General features: G+C 37.4%; 1 protein-coding gene and 1 long non-coding RNA gene across 3 annotated transcripts in view; one reads left to right on the forward strand and one right to left on the reverse strand.

Moving 5' to 3' along the window:
• SCEL (sciellin) overlaps positions 1-8,859 on the reverse strand; it is a 46,455-nt gene extending 37,596 nt beyond the window's left edge. The window contains exons 1-2 of the mRNA XM_033514181.1: positions 8,548-8,859; positions 2,336-2,414 (exon numbers count right to left, since the gene is read on the reverse strand). Of these exons, the coding sequence (XP_033370072.1) occupies positions 2,336-2,378 (43 nt within the window). The 5' untranslated portion in view covers positions 2,379-2,414; positions 8,548-8,859. The remainder of the gene's footprint in view (positions 1-2,335; positions 2,415-8,547) is intronic.
• The window catches only part of LOC107211717, a 39,264-nt gene that overhangs the window by 8,684 nt on the left and 13,586 nt on the right, over positions 1-16,994 (forward strand). For both annotated transcript variants that reach the window (XR_004497363.1, XR_001524284.2), the window contains exon 3: positions 869-1,069. This is a non-coding gene — a long non-coding RNA (uncharacterized LOC107211717). The remainder of the gene's footprint in view (positions 1-868; positions 1,070-16,994) is intronic.

The following is a 16,994-nucleotide window of genomic DNA, read 5'->3' on the forward strand; positions in this document are numbered from 1 at the left end:
AATTTAGGAGAATTTGGATTCTTCTCTGTATTAGAAAGCCAATGTTTATATCTTTTAATTTTTTCATGAGGATTTTGGCCCTTTTTGCAATCAAAAATATGCAACAATTATTGTTCGGTATTCTCAGTCCACCTACACCTATATATCATCAGCCTGTTTGAGGCAAGACGAAATACTGATGTGACATTGTAACATGGGCTATTAAAATGAAAAGATAGAAGTTCAGACTGAATAGAAATTCCATCTTTTAATTGCTATATTTGCCACAAATATTACAGAGAAGGTGAAATATTAAATTTGAAAATCTTTGTTGATACAATCAATTAATAAAAATAATAATAATAAAAAAAGATGAAAAATACAGTGGATCTTGTGTTTTCTTCTAAAGATCCTCACGGTTTTCTCCATTAATTCCTCGTTCTCTGAGCATTCAGGCAAAAGGATTTTCAAATTTCAGGAGACATCACTATCTGGTGTTCAGTAATTACACTGTAAACATTGTGTGTAGAAACACACTCCAGAGAAAACAGACACAGTAAGTAACATGTCATTTGTCAGAGCTGTGTTTTGGCATTCCACTCTGATTATAAGAAAATGTGCTCCTTGCATTTAATACAAGAACTTCATCTGTAGTGACAGCATTAAAAATGACAAATAGCTATAGTGAGTGGAAGACCAAATAGTAATAAAGCACCAAAATATTTAAGTGACAACAGCCAAGAGTGTATTTTTAAATATTTTTGTAAAAGCTGGTAGAGATAAAATTCTGTTAAAAAAATAAAAAGAGATCCGTAAAAAGAGATAAAATTCAGTCTAAAAATGAATATATCTCTGTAATTCAAACTGTGCCTGTTTCAATTCCCTGTAGGTATGTCCATACTGCCCAGTGAAAGAGAAGGAATGAAAGGTTTAGACTCATCACTGATGTTGCCAAGTCGCAAAGGTTCTCTGATTCTGCGTTGGACTTGTTCTCTTCAAGATTGAGATGCTGGAGAAGTGGCAGATGTTTTAGAAACCATGGCTGTGATAGCACAGATGTGTGCTTCTGTCTCTTGGCCTTGATACCCAGGTTTGGCTTTTCTTCTTTTTAAGCAGCATAGATCTAGCCATTTGACAAATGACCAGGAACAGGAAAAATGTTTTTTTGCAAAAATGAGCTGACAATCACAGTAGATTAACAAAAACTAATCTATCCTCACTGCATGAATTCTGCATCAGCTTGTTCACTGCCAATTGCACTAGTTTTTCTCTTAAAAATATTTATTAAAATCTGACTTTAAAGACTTCAAAAAAACAAAGGCATCCAAAGGCTTGCCTGAATAGCTCCAGTGGGTTGTCAAAAATCACTTGGATTTCTCAGAAATTGTGGCTTTTTAAATGGAGAAGTGCAAAGAATGTTTCATGAAATCTTGTATAAAGGTGGTAGACAGGGAATATATATTGTTTTATTGCCACAAGAAACACTTCACAAGTGTTTAGCAGATTAGCAAGCAATCTGCTAATGCCTGAGGCCCTGGGCTGGCAGAACAGTACTCATTTCTGGCCTAATGAATTTTCTTCTGAGCTTCAGCTAAAAAATTAAACATAGATCTGATACAACAGATTAGGTCACATGAGCACAGGCAGATCCAGCTCATCCCTGTCTCTATCTGACAACAAATATTTATGTCCTCAATACAGTAGAGCCAAGCAGCTCCCTGCTGTGGCTACATCAATTTTGGTGCACTTAAGCCTGCTACATCCCACCTGAACCAGGTCCTCATACATCTCAAAACCTCTCAGTCTACAGAAATCTTTTTGAGGCTAAGGGAAATGGAAAATTTCATCACGTTTCTAGTTTGCCACTGGTTATTTCTCTGCATAGAAAGCAAATCCCAGCCCTCCTCGAGTTTTATTCCTCCAGAGGAGTAAACAATCCCATCAGACAATGATTAAACAGCTTTTCTCTCTCCTTCCCCCGTTCTACTTTTCCTCGATTTCTTCTCATTTTCCCTGTGCGAGTCAAAGAGACGGTGCTGAGACCAGTGGATCTTCCCACTGCCCTTGCAGCCACCCTGCTCCTGCGGTTTTCCCAACCCACACCACCTTTCCCGCACCACCACACTCTGCTGTCCGGGGAGATGTCCTGGCCTGAATCCCTGCCAGTCACAGGTGGTGCACAAAACCGATAGTTTGGCATCTGAAGAGGGCCGCAGTGGCTCTAATCACCCTCCTGCCACTGCCCCCTGAGGGAGGGAGCTGCGCCTGGGCCATGGAGAGGCCTGGACAGGAGGGAGGCCGCGCCTCAGCCTGCAAGCGCCCCTGGAGCAGGAAATGGAGGAGACTCAGTTATTACCGCTTTGGTGAGGAGACTGTTTCCGTATGCTGAAAGCTGACATTTGTTCCGCGGGATTGTTCCGTCCTTCTGCGGGAGTCTAAAAGTAAACATGACAAAAAAAAAAAAAAAGGGAAGTGAGCGTTGACAGAGAGATTTGGAATCAGCCCTAAAGACAGGTCAAGTTTGTTGTTCGCTTCTATCATCTCCTTGTACAAGTTTAGTGTGACAGGCTGGAATGGCTCACGGCAGCCCTTCTCAGAGTGAATCTGGTGGCTTTTCCCCGCCTGGTGACAAGGATGTGCATTCCTGCCCTGCCCCTCTGCCTGTCACACGGCCCCTTCCCTGCTGGGAGCTCCTTTCTGAGGGCAGTGGGTGCGGTGAGAGCCTTCAGGAGTACTGAAGGATGGGTTGAGGTGATAAGCTTCCTGGGAAGACGGTATCAGTCCCTGGCACAGCACCTGGAGCACAGGTGAGCTCATCCAGCCCTGCTGACGGCTCTCTCAGATTCAGCAGCTAATACAGAGGGCCAGGACAGAAACACGCAGTTCTGCTGCCCTGCTACAGTTTTCCAGTCACTGACTTCTTCCCTTATTTCGAATCAGGTCAAAAGCCTCCAACACTGATGATTAAAAAACAAACAAACAAATAAACAAACCCCACACACATTATCTGTGAGTTTTGGGAGTTGGGCCATTCAAAAGATTTCATGTTTTGCTTTGAAACTGGACTGTGAATACCGGCTTTGCTAGGGAAAGCATCAAGCAGAACATAATGACATTTTGAGGACATAAAATTCCCCCTTAAGTTAAAGAAGCCCCAAATGCTTACATTGACTTAAGAGTTTGGCCAAAACTGACCCTCTTTAGCAAATGGATTCCATTTTGTAAAGCAGCATTTTCCAAGAAAATGATATTTTGCTGGAAAGCTCATAACCAGCTCCATTGTCAGTCTGCTAAAATTTACAGAAGCACCAGGAAACTGTTTCTGTGACAGAAGCAGTCCTTAAAAATCAGAAACATTCCTGGTTCTCTGGATGACACGGCTATCCTTTTTTTCTTTTTGCAGACATAAAGTGTATTGCTCACACACCTAAAATAGAGTGGAGACGCCAAGGCCTGTGGCTGTTTCTTTACTAATGGAAGGTGTAGATTTTGCATTCTGGCAGAAGCTTAAGAATAATGCTTACTCTGACAATAAAACATTGTGGATGCCACAATGCACTTAGAGCAGATTTTTCTTTTCCATGCTTTTGCTGCCCAACAATGAAAAAAGCTTATTATTAAAAAACCAAAAAATAAAACGCCAAAACACAACAAAAAACATAAAGAGAATCCCAAGTTGTCCCCCCCCAAAAAAACAAACCAAAAGAAACCTCACAAAAATATCCTAACATAAACAAACAAGCAAGCAAACAAAAAGAAGCATTAAAAAACTAGAGTTCTTTTTAAAAAGTAAAGATATAAAACTAATACTGGAGTCTAAAGTCTGCATGTGTCTTAACCAGTTCTGAAATTTCAAATATTCTGTAGAGTTTAAAATTCAGGCATTTTGAAAGGCTCCTATCTGCATTCCTTTTTTTTTAACCTTAGTTGTTGGTATCGAGCAAGCGTTGGCACAGGATGTGTAGAAAACCTGTGACTGTTATATCTGGTTCCAACACAATAAAAATATGCTCAGGGCTATGGTGAGCCTTATATATATATATATATATTGCAATAGGTTATAAAATACCTTTTAAAAATATTTATATAAGGTTTCAAGCATATGTGAACTGAATTTCCTAGAAACTGTTCAGGTAGGTTATCAAGCAATTAGGTTTTTTAGATAGTTACCCCTTTCACTATAAATTTTCCTGAACTGTCTCAGGATGATAGAGAAGTCTCTGATTTACTTTTTCAGCTTAGGTACAGCTGGGTATCTGATGTAGTCAGTCCCAGGATAACAGAAAGTTTGATATTTCAGTATATTTTAAAGCAATGAGAACTGGCACTTCTTCATCTCAAGTAGTAGTTTGTATAGAAAGATTTTGGATTTATTTTCTATTAAGTACTTTTTAAGCCATTTTCTAAGGGAAATGAATCATAAAACTTTGAAAAAGGAGACTTCTTTTGTGAAAATTAAACCAAATGAAAAGCAACTATAAAGAGGTTTGCAATTCCTCTTGTATGCATGAGAGTCCAATGTGTTTTCTTTCATCCTCCAACATTTAATTAAAACTGTGTTTTTTCTCATCCTGAATTATTTTTTTTAATATTTTTATGGCAAAACGATATTTCTGTTGCACGTGTGTACAGCATCCAGAATAAACTGCTGCACAGTCTCCCAACCCAAAAGTAATATAAATAAATGAATATAAGAAACAGGTACACTCCCTTTTCCAGTCAGGACTGAAAATGTGTCAGGTATTCTGAAATTTCAAACCCAGGAATTTTAGTCCTACAGAATAATGACATTTTGTCCTTAAGGCTTTTTTCTTACCTCTGAGCTTTCAAGTTTTATATCAAAGATTAATCCATTAAAATTTAAAATACAAATTAAAAAAAAATTACTTTAATCTGTAGCACAGACAATCAAGAATCATCAGAGTGAGATTTAAATTTTAGGACTTAGAAATGAAAAGAATCTTGCATAAAAAGGCAGAATGGAGCTCATCAAAGCATTTTTCCTAGGCCTTCGCTATTTTGAGCTTGGTGTGTGTTTGCATCTGTGTATTTGAAAAGGGGAGTCCCTTTGAAAAGGGACAAGAGATTAGGAGGATCACATTAGTTTAAAAATATCAGCTCATAAAGATCTGGAACTGTCACATTATTCATACAGGCTCATCTTCAGACCATAGGGAGATAAAAAAAAGTTTTTAACTTTGTAAATGAGACTGTGAGAAAGCAGGGTTATAGCTTTCTATACTATGCTGTAGTAGTAAATTATGTTCAGACATTCTTAATAAGATCCCAACCACCAAAGCAAAACAACTCAGCTGGAATGCAAAACAAAAACAAACAGGAATGCAACTCCAGTGTAATTTGAATTTAAAAACAGCGTCAGGAAACTCTAAACAAAAATTAAAACTGCCCTGGCCAGTCCAGTGAGCAGCTCCCAAATGGTTTAATGACATGCCAATCCTAGATTCAGACCCTCACACATTTTGTGGGAAATTCAAACATAATCCCAAGAAAGTCAGAAAAAACTTCAGACATTACTTCAGGGAAAGTCAGAAGTCCATCTAACCTGGCAAAAAATTACTCCACAAGCAGCACAAGTCTCCAACACTATTTTTATCACAAATACCTATATTTACACTTCTACATCTCCTTTTCATCTCCTGCAGTGACTGATTAGCAGAATACCTCAGGCCTGCCTCTAAATTCTGAAAGCTAGACCTTCTAGTTTTCAGATCATCTGAACACACCCATTCCTCCATTACAGAGTCCTTTTGCCATACTTCTGCTCTTGGCTGTAGCTATGTGATTAGGCTTCACACATATGCATTGCTGTATTTAAAAAAAATACATAATAATAGAAGCATTTCCTTTAAGATTCATGTTTTCCACATCAGACGGAACTAGTTCCAACAAAAAATATTTTTGTTCTTTGGCTTCTAGCTATGACAGTGATTAAGACCATAAGTAGTCAGTTGATATGTATATTGCTTCTAATAAAACAATATTAATTTCCACAGCTTAAAGGCAAGAGGCCTCTGCATTATCATCACACTGTAAAATAAAGAATTCAGCACAGTAAATGTTGAAGGAGTGTCAGAGAGATACACCTTATTCTCTTAAAAGTCAAAATATTTGTAAATATTTGTTTTTATAGTGAGGTTTTTCATATGAAGCATTGCCAAGTGCAAATGCCAAAAATGTTGCATTTCCTTTTATTATTAACTGGGTGATTGAAACAGTGGTAGCTGAACAACTGATTTAACAAAAGGAATGTTTCAGAATTTTCCTGTCATCCAGCTTCTCATGCTGTATTGCTAAACCTAAGTTGCAGACAAGTTGCTGAGATTGGCGTGTCCACATGAAACACCAGCTGAACAAATGGGTTTCATATATGGCTCTACACAGTCACATCTTGCTGGCTACTGTTTGCTACATGACCAAGTTCCAGCTTTTTAAAAGCATCTAATATTTGCCACATGAAAAAGAAAATAGGCATATACTTTGTTCTTTCTTTATCCCAAATATGAAGCTTGCCACCAAAATTTCATCTTCTTGAAGGCCATTCTGCTCTGAAATAAGCTGAACAGTCAGCCTCTTGTGAGCAACCAGAGCTCAAAATTTTAGAATTATTCCATTAGAACTGAAGACTTACTTCAGCTCTACTTTTTGTTTTGCTTTGGTTTTTCTTGTAACTCTTAATCTTAATTCTATAGTGTGTGGCTTATCATTCATTTATGTGACCTGAATGTGGAGAATATGACAGTTTAAAGAAAAGCACATTTGATTAAAACATTTGATCTTAATTACAATTATGAAACACCCAACACTGTTTCCTTGCTTTCAGTTAACAACTTTCAAGTCAGCAAACTTCATTAATTCCTCCATCATTTCTCTTAAATATAGTGTGAGCAATCAACTGAATTAAGTAATTCTGACTTGATCCAGGATAAAGATGTCCAAGCCCTATAACTAAGACACTGGGGACACACATAATTACATCTCTTCTTCTAGACAGGCACCCGCAAGTGTGTGTGAGGTAAAATTTTTCTGGTTTGGAAGTCAATACCAATTTTGCTGTTGTCTATATCCATCCTTTCTTCCCTCACATAACAGTGCTGTGGCTGGGCCTGCCAGATCTACCTGACTATACTTACACTCAAATAAGAATCTCCTGATTGAAGATAAAGGCTGTTTTGCAAATCACCATCACAGTCAGAACCATTCAAGGCTGTGCAGTCCTTCATACATCCAAACTTGTTACTGCAGAAAAGAATATGTTCTCTTAAAATAGCCTTAAAGGCCTTTTCTGTCAGGTGCAGATCTATATGTATAACCGATGCTCTAATTTCTTCCCTACACAATTGCTGCCAGTAACATGATTCTGTTGGTTTGGTAATTAGTCTTTTCTGTGTGTGTGAAAACTACATTAGAAAATTACTACATTTATTTTACAGACATTAAACAATCACAAAAATGTATTCCTTAACAGATTTTTTTTTTCAGGAAATTTTTTTTTTTACACATCAGAGCAATAGCCATATAATACATTTGTGTACTTCTGGAAATAATACATTGTGTTTAAATAAATATTTTACTCTAGCATTTTGTCCACAGAACTAATAAAACAGAAAAGAGTTTACACAGAAAATAGAAATAATGTGTATTTGTGTAAGAAAGAAAACAGGTAAGGTAGGACTAGAGAACATGTGAATGTATGACAGCAATCATTCACTTATTTGTAGCTGAAAGAGCTCTCAAAACTGGTTTTTCAGGACGTGGGCGGAGGAGATTCTGTTTTGAAAGAAGCTTTGGAACTGTCACTAATGTAAAATCAACCAAATCACAATCCAAATCTGTATGTGTTTTCAAATTAGAAATACACATTCAGTTGTAAATTTTGGGGGTTTTTTATAGAGTGTAGAAAATGGGGTAATAATTTTAGTTTTCTTTATTCAGCTCTGTCATTCAATTCACTGGGTTTTTGATGAAGAACCCTTCCTATTTATACATGTGTTCAAGTCATTATATAGATAAGTCCTTGCATTAAAGTAGAATAGGTATTTTTTCGAAGGTGAAAATGAAAGGGAATGTTTTGGGTTTTGGTTTTTTTCCAAAATAATAACTAAAAGATAATTCAAGAAAATGAGAAAAGAGTAAATACTCATTAATTTTAGATAAAAATTCCAGATAAAGAAGAAAACAAGCAGTAAAATGAACCAAAGACCAAAAATGACATTAAAACAGCCACTCATGAAAAGTGGTCTGAACAGTGAATTTATCATCAGAGAATTATCACTAGAATAAAATACAACTAGCAATAGAATGTGAATAATAAAATAATTAAGACAGTATGGACAGAAGAAGTCAGAAAGGTCCAGGGAGTCTGAACGCCTAAACTGTATAACTTTTGGAGCTGCATTTTCATAGTCAAGTTCTCCATCCTTCTTGAAAATCAGATCCTTTGAAATGGCATCCTGAACTGGACATTAAGAAATCACAGAACATTGAAAATGCAGGAGTTTCCCTATGTGGTAGGGAACAGCATAAAACCAGCACAGTAAACATCCTTACCTAGGTATGGTAGAAGTTAGTGTCCTAGCGTGGCTCAGTGTGGTTAGTCAGCCTGGAAGGGAGGCACAATCAAAGCAGACAGAGAGCTGAACTGTTCTTCCCCATCCAGCTGTCTGAAAAGTCGAGATTTCTCCTTCAGAGGCTGAGTCACTTAAGGAGGAGGCAGGAGGTGTGGAAAAGGGTGGCACCTCGTAGAAATACCAGATCAATTAAGAGTACGGGTGAGTTGTTATCCTCCTCTGGTTGCTGTTCTTTTCAAGTGCAGTAGGGTTGGGTTTCACAAAATGAACTGCCTTCACAGACCTTTAAACAGAAAACCAAGCAATTACCATTTGGAAAAATATACTAGAGTCATTTGGATTTTCCACAGAAATACATGTTGCAGAGCTGTAGGGCTGCCTCTCAGCTACAGAATTGCAGGTATTTACACGGGTGAACGTGAAGTAACAACGTATTTCACCAAAGTTCTGCAGAAGTGTTACGTGGAGAACACACAATGGAATCTGATCTGAGTTAAGTATTTGCACCATTTGGGTATGTGGGCAGAGGCAAAAGATCTGGGGGGAAATCCCTCCCACACGAGAACTTGTTGCAAGTCTTTCTTATCTCTGCACATTTGCATTCTCCTTCGGTACTGCCAGCAATAAACAAAGGAGGGAAGAACTTGTGTTTACTTGTTTTCTTTCTTTAAAATGGCTGCAGATAAGTTCATAGGCTAAGAACTGCCTTAATATTAGTAAATACAATAGTATGAAATTAATACTTTTCTTATAGGAACACTGTATACAGCTCCATACTTCTGTTTAAGGTACAGAGGTTGTTTTTAATATATCTTATACAAGTCCACCTTATTTTGTATTTGGGGAACTTTTGTAGTGAAATATATAATGAAATATGTGAGAGGTTGTCTAGCAAGATGCTGGCCAACCTGTAGTTCTATTGTCTTTTGTGAAAATTAAGAATTTCTTTCAACTCAGAAAAAGCAAACTGACATTAATTAACTCTAGTAATTGCCTGTATTGTTGTTCATTGTTACCTTTTCATAGGCTTGGTACTTAGTAATATGAAGCTATTCTCCAAACATTGGTTCTATCTGATATAATACAGCTGATGAAGCAGAGCTGCAGGCAAGAAAATACCACGTATAAACTACTAACTACCACAAATCTCAGAATTAATGAATACAAGCACACATACATTTCTAAATTTTGTACATTTCAAGTTCTGTGTCCCTTAAAGTCAAAAATACTTACGGCAGTCCTAGAATTTTCAGGTATTATGTGTTTATCTTTTTGCAATCAAGAAGAAATGTCTGTGAATACATCTCTTTACAGATATTTTGAGACATTTTGAGAGTTTGGTTTCCTCCCATATGAAACAGATGTCTTTCCTCATAAGAAACAAGGAATTAGCATTAAATGGGAATTAGCTTTAAAAAAATCTACATACACTTTAATTTGAAATGGACATCTAGCTTTTATTTATAATAAAACGTGAGGCTAGGAATATCTTCTTTTTTGAAACATTTTTCTTTCATAATTCAGCTGCTACCTGATATGAATTTGTTATCATTTTCCATTCAACCAGACAAACCCCATTTGTAAAGCAGAAATACACTTAACCTGTCTCACAACACTGCCTTCTTTAGCCAAAGTGTTTGAGAAACACAAATAGAGATGCAAACAATACAGTCTGGAGAAGTTAAATTGATATTTTCCTGTATTTATGGCCTTTGAACACAGAGAAGAAACTATAGAACAGAACAGGCCAGTTCTGCTACCCAAAAGAAGCCCAAGGCTTACACTAAGGAAGTCCTTGCTAAGTCTTTGGTGTTTGATGTGACAGAATAGACAGTCTATAGGAAGATGCATATATATGAAATTCCAACAATGGTGCTGACCTCAGCCTAGGAATAAAGCAGGCCAGCTGTCTTTTAGTGACTGGTCTGTGACAATGAGTATATTAATTGGATGGTGAATTTTTCGTGTTAGGTATGCTGACTACTTAATATTTCAAATCTGTAAAAAATAATTTCATCTTTTTTTTCGACTAAAGCAAATCTGACTTACTGATAAAGTCTGTCTCCTTTTCTGTATTGTAACCACATGCAAGCGTTTTCCCTATGAATAAAGAATATATGATGCAGTGCTGTTCATCAGGAATTGAACAGTTTCAGCATGACCATAATAGTGAAAATGACCCATAGCTATTTTCCATGAAAAAACTTCCCATGCTGTAAAGAAATTCAGCTTCCAGAAATTCAGAGGAACTCAAACTTTGCCTCTGGATCTCAGTATAACAAGTAACACTCACAAAATCCAGCCATGCCCAGAGTGTGTGAACTGCTCTGCTGTCAGGTTTCATTTTTCTTTTATTTCTCTAGTACAAGGTCCATATTAAATTGAAGGAAGGATAGAAGTGAAATACAGCAAAATGTAATTTCTCAGGCTATTTCAGAACTTGAATTATATCTCCCTTACTGCCTTTCTTGCTGTTAAGAAAACCTCCAAATTGAAGCATGGACAGACAGTATTCTAGACACAGATTTTTCCATAGTGTCAGGAAAGAGCAGTGCAAAAAATACAAACAAGTTGTTTTGACAACTGATGACTATCAATTGAGTATGTGATTTAGCTGATCATTACATTGGGCCAAGTATTACTATTGATTTATCACATTTCAAGGACTTTTTTTTTTTCTTTTTAGTTCAACAGTAAGGTGCTTTGCTGCAAAAAGTGACTTGTATCGTATTTATCTATCAATAATCTACTTGGTGGGACTTAAGTAAATACTCAGGTTTTGCTTGTCATTCTCTCAAGAAGAAAAGAGGAAGTTCTCTGAAGAACAGATACAAATATAGCTGCCAACATCCTAGGCTTATATAACTGGATATAACCCCATCAAAATCATTCTGATAGCTTGATTTAGCACAGTGTGTGGCCTGTCATGATTTATGATAGAAAACAAGACATATCTTAGAATTCCTCCCTACAATAAATCCTCTTTATCCTTTATTAATAACCAGCAATAGGGACACATTAGTGATCAGTAATCAGAGGCCACTATCTCTGGCATTGTAGATTTTTAACACAGTTTGGAGGACATTTCAAGCAGTCTCATTTTAAATACCTCATCTACAATGGAGGCTTATTTGCCATCCAAGGAATTTGCACAATGCCTGCTAAGAAACTACCAATAGGGGATGTTGTCTTTTAAAATAGAGTAGCACTGGCAGAAAACTGAGCATAAGTATTTCAGAAGTGCCGTAATTTAGATTTAAATGGTTTATTCAGTGTTATTAAAGTCAAATGCTTATAGCACCCTAGAGTGGCAATACATTACTATACTTCCCAACTCTCACAGTTTTCTGAAGATGACTGCATTCAGTGTTCTTAGCTTCAGCTTATACGCTTTTCTAAAAAGTCTATGTCCCCTGATTGCTAGTAAAATGTATTTTTCTCTACATGATTTTCTTGCCAATCTTTGTTGTTTTTCCATTTCTCAGTACAAAACATACCACAAAATATTGTGCTATCTCCACATATTTGTTAAGGTTTATAAGACCTTTATTTTCATGGCATCATGAAAATAGCGAAATGTAGCCTAGCTCCATTGAGTTTTTATGTAGATTCACAACACAGAGCTGGGAATGAGCAGTGACTCATTTTTGAAGACAATTTTTGGATAAATATGATTCTGTAACTCCTCCCATAAAGGGAGGAATATGTTACTGAATAACTACATTTTCTTCATACATTCAGTCCTCTGAAAGAGAATTCCTGTAATACTTCAGACTTCCCAAGGAGGACTGGTTAACTGTGATGTTATGGGTTATAATATTGTATAACTGGTATGTCCAGAAGATTTGAAGACAGTCTAGCAAATAATGTTCAATTTTTTTAGTTTCATGATAGGATAAAGCAGCTACATTTATGTTATTAAGTGAAACATACCAAAACCCAGTATCTGGCCAGAGGACAAGGAGCACAGCATGTTCTTTACCTGTATCACTAAAGTTGTCTTTCAAAAAGAATTGTGTGGCCTCATCCACATCCTACTGGAAGCAGTCCAAAGCTTCTGTCCATGCCTAAGTCTTTATTCAGAGATGGAAAATTAGCATGAACAATACTGTGCCAAGGAGTGTACATGATAATAGTATGGACAAAGAGGGGATATTGCTCAGGTCCAGATCCTACTCCTACTGAGTTAACTAGTATGGTCCTATTAATTTGCCTTGATTTCTCCAAATATAATTGTGTTCAATAGAGCTCATGTCAAAAGATGACTAAAACTAAACACTCTGAAACATATAGATAGATGTAGGCAGTGGATGGTGCCCAGCTGCTAGGGAGCATTGAGCAGACTGATACAGCTGTTTAGTGTAATCTTTATCAGGGAGGTAGGTTCTGCATCTGTGCCACCTGCACGTTTTTCTTGCTTAAGCTTAGTGTAAGCTCACCTGTGTATGTAGATAGCACTTCAACAGGTTAAGTCAAAAAGGAAGGGGTCACTTGTGCAAAAAAGAGCCCAGTGCAGCAAATAGAAAATGAAGTGATGCTCATGCATAGGGTGACATCTTCCTCTTGAAGGTGAATAGCACAAGGTACGCTCCTCCCTAAATTCCTAGTCCAGCCCTACATAAAATAAGATGATGGTCAGAACCTGTGCTACCTATTTATACAGTTACTTTTCACTATGGTAAAAATAATTGACCAAGGGAATATATTGCCTATGGGTACACCTTTACCAAGAGGTATGTGTGACTCAGAACCAGATTATGAATGTCTCTATGAATCCTAGAAGCATTCATGGCTGCAGCACAGAGGAGAGGGAAATATCAGAAGTACGACTTTTTCCTGTGGGAAGGTTATTCTAACATTATAATTTCCCCCTGAAGATTCTTGTCCTCCTGCTCCTAGATAAACTTCTTAAAATAAAATATACTAATGATCTAATGTGAGATGGAAAGCCTCTTCCTTCATGGGCTGCCTGGCTCCTACTAGGATATGGGTTTTAAAGCTAGGTAAGCAATGTCCTGGGCTGCCTTGCGAAGGGCAGCTACTGGCAGTGCCCAGTGCCTGTGGTACTTTGTAACAACTTTGTTCTTTCCTTCATGCTCAAATCTAATTCACATACGAGGCTCATGCTGTTACAATCCAATGATTCAGAGATGCCTCTGCCCAAGTTTAGGTGCAGATGAGACCACATGCCCAAGTACAATAATAGATTTATTTGAACAATGAGCATGGGATAGTGATAGAAAGAAATAGAAAAGAAGTGAGGGGGACAGGGGGATGGGGGGGGGGGAACTTTTCACTATTTTTACATCTCTTATTAATTAGTATTCTATCTTCTATTGGTTAAATGGTTCCCTCGATTCTGAAGCTAATTAGTCTGCATGCCCAGTATTTTTCTGGAGTTGGTGGGTTTCTTGGGTCAGTGGGTTATTAGTCAGTGGACATGATCTCCTCCTGTGAATTGTATTTACTAGTTTCTTCTTAACTTGGAGTTCTGCCAAATGTCCTTGTAGTCTGTAAACTCTGCATTCTTTGTGTCTCCAATCAGTGATACATTTTTCTTCCCAAGCTTTGTTAACCTTCCCCTAGACCTGAGATCACTGAAGCCTGTCAAGCCCTAAAATTTAGTGCATTCTACAGCCAAGTAATTTACCCTCCAACACGCAGACAACAGTACCACCTTTATACAGCCCAAGTTCCAGGTATCCACAGAGACATATCTGGGGGGATCCTGGTGGCCATTGGTGGTCACAGATGCTATCTGTCCCATACTGGGATGATCCTTGTTTGACCAATGATATGTGTATGAGCCATCGCTTCTTTTCATTTGCCATGGTGATAATTTTTGTTCAGACCCTTTAACCAGGATGTGCTAACCAGATCTTGCCTCTGCCAGGCCTGGAACTGGGGCTGTCCTGTCTCAAATTCCTCCTTTCTGTGCCCACTGTGGTGGCTTATCTTATGGCAAGTTCCTTCTGAGGCCCTACAGAATTTGAGACAGCCAACTGTGCTCTTTAACAACACACACCTAACTCTCTCAAAGAACAGATCAAGAAAGCAACAGCTTACCAATTGGATCACTTAGCATATGACTAAACCGCAGTTCAAATCATTCCTCCTTTTGATAACAGCTTATTTTTAGCAGCAGACTACCTTAACCACTGAGTGATAATTTTTTGTGTGAGGGAACACAATTACCTGTAGTTTTCTACCTCCTGAAAGTTTAAATAGTCACTGGAGAAATAATAATGCTACAGCCCTTTTACTATGGCATACAAATATTGGCCTCACTACTGTCAAAATGAATATTTAGATATTAAGTATGGGATTCACATTTTTCTTTTTATGTTGTAGTTTCTCAGCATCTTATCACTTGATTAAAATCGGTAGACATAAGACTTATTTTTAATATTATGTAGCAACAACTGTTGTGCAGAAACAGAAGAACTTAAAAACACTTTCACTAGATTAAGTTACTGCCAAAGTGAGTACAGCATTTCATGAAGTCTGATATGAAATACTGTAATGCACCAGAGATAATGCTGTGTTTTATGGAATAACTTTTGCCATCCAAGCCATTACCTTTAGTTATTGTAGGTTGCTGATCCTGGGGAAATCCTTTCAACCAGTTAAAATAAGGCATGCAATCTTTTTTTAACCACACCTTTCTGAATACAGGAAGGAGCACTGTCAGAGCTTTTTCATATGCATTTTTTGAATGCTAAGATAACCTTAGTCATAATGCAGACATATTTTCAGTCCATTATTCTCCCAAAGGGTGTGGCAAAGTTCATAAACTAAAGGAGGAAGAAAAAATGCCATAAATAGTATGCAAAATGTCTAAAACTTTTCATATCTTCTAGTTGCCAAAGAAAATGTCTGAACAGCGTCTTCTGCTTATAGCAGGTGCCAACACATTTCATGGAGGTATATATTATTGGGCCTAATTTCCCCACAATTTAACTAGGTCCTTACTCTGCAAATAAGTGAAATATATTTCAGAAGCCCCCAGAAGTCTGATCCACAGCATGCTAAACTTGCATATTTTGATCTTGCACCACTGCCATTACTGCCTTAGCTAAAGAACACAGTTACTAGCTTTATCAGTTACTGATAAAATCAGTTATTTGAGGAAAATTGTGCTGAAAATCTGGCCAAGTCAAATGACACCCGTGTGGTACTAGCTGAATGGCTGTAACCAGTTGTGTACCTTGTGTTATTGATGAATAGCTTATTTGTTAATTTGTTACCAGTACTGAATAAACAAGCAATGTTCACATAGGTGGCTAAAGAAATGAGAATCAGATTGTGACCAATAGTAGTAGAAGGAGTGTGAGAATTATGATTAGATGTGCTTTTTTCATTTAAGAGTGACTTTGTAATATTTCTATCAAATCCCCACTGAGAGAACTCAGTGGGAAAGAACAAACAGTGCTGATCTCAGGAAAAGCCATCTCTTTAAAAGATGTTAGAAGAGACAAAGTTAAAAGGAGGAGAGTTTTTCCTGCTCCTTGTCTGAAATTTTCTTACAGCATTTAATTGGTGATGGGCACTGTAAATACATAGGAGACAACCCCCACAGGCTGGTTTTTTTTATAGTGCAGATAAGGAGATGTATCTGCCCCATAGAATGATATCCATGTGAGGAAGTTCACATTGCACTTTATCTGATAGACTTGTTCTTCTCTCCTTGTCCTGGTATTGTGTTTGGATTTTATGCTAGGGCTAAGCAGCCTTCTCTTGTAATTCTTTCTTTTATTAATTGGATTAAATTAGTTGACTGAGAACTTGATTGTCATTTGAAAACCTACACAGAAATTTCATACCAATCAAAACAACCCAACGAACCAATATCCCACCTATTTATTGAAATCTTCCTTTGATGTACATTCCATACTGGTGTTATCAGCACACTTAACTGCTGTGCTTGATAGGCAAATATTACAGATGGTGATCCTGTTCTCTAGCCACATCAAAGTTGAATATGGGCATGGAAGAAAGGGAGGCTTTTCCCTGTTCCTGGAATATGCTGGCTGTGGTATAGTTAGCACAGAAGATCTTATTGTAGAAGAGTTGTTAGAAAACGTGTTCTAAAATCAATACCTGCAAAAATAAGACACTGATCAAAAATATGAATCGGAAGGGGTGGAGTTGAATTTTAAAAGGTTCAGAGAATTAAAAAAAAAGATGATTGAAGATTCATAATTACTTCTCTCCACACTGAACAAATGCATCAGCTAAGACTGTCTTAGTGTGGTGAAAGGAGGTGTAAGTGTAAAAACATCACAAACGGTATGAGAAGGGTGTACTTCAGCTCTCCTCCCAGTACAAGAGCTGGTTGGAATGAAAGAAGAGAAGAGAAGAGAAGAGAAGAGAAGAGAAGAGAAGAGAAGAGAAGAGAAGAGAAGAGAAGAGAAGAGAAGAGAAGAG

The sequence above is a fragment of the Parus major genome, chromosome 1 (genome assembly GCF_001522545.3).
Source record: "Parus major isolate Abel chromosome 1, Parus_major1.1, whole genome shotgun sequence".
NCBI classification, from domain to species: Eukaryota; Metazoa; Chordata; class Aves; order Passeriformes; family Paridae; genus Parus; species Parus major.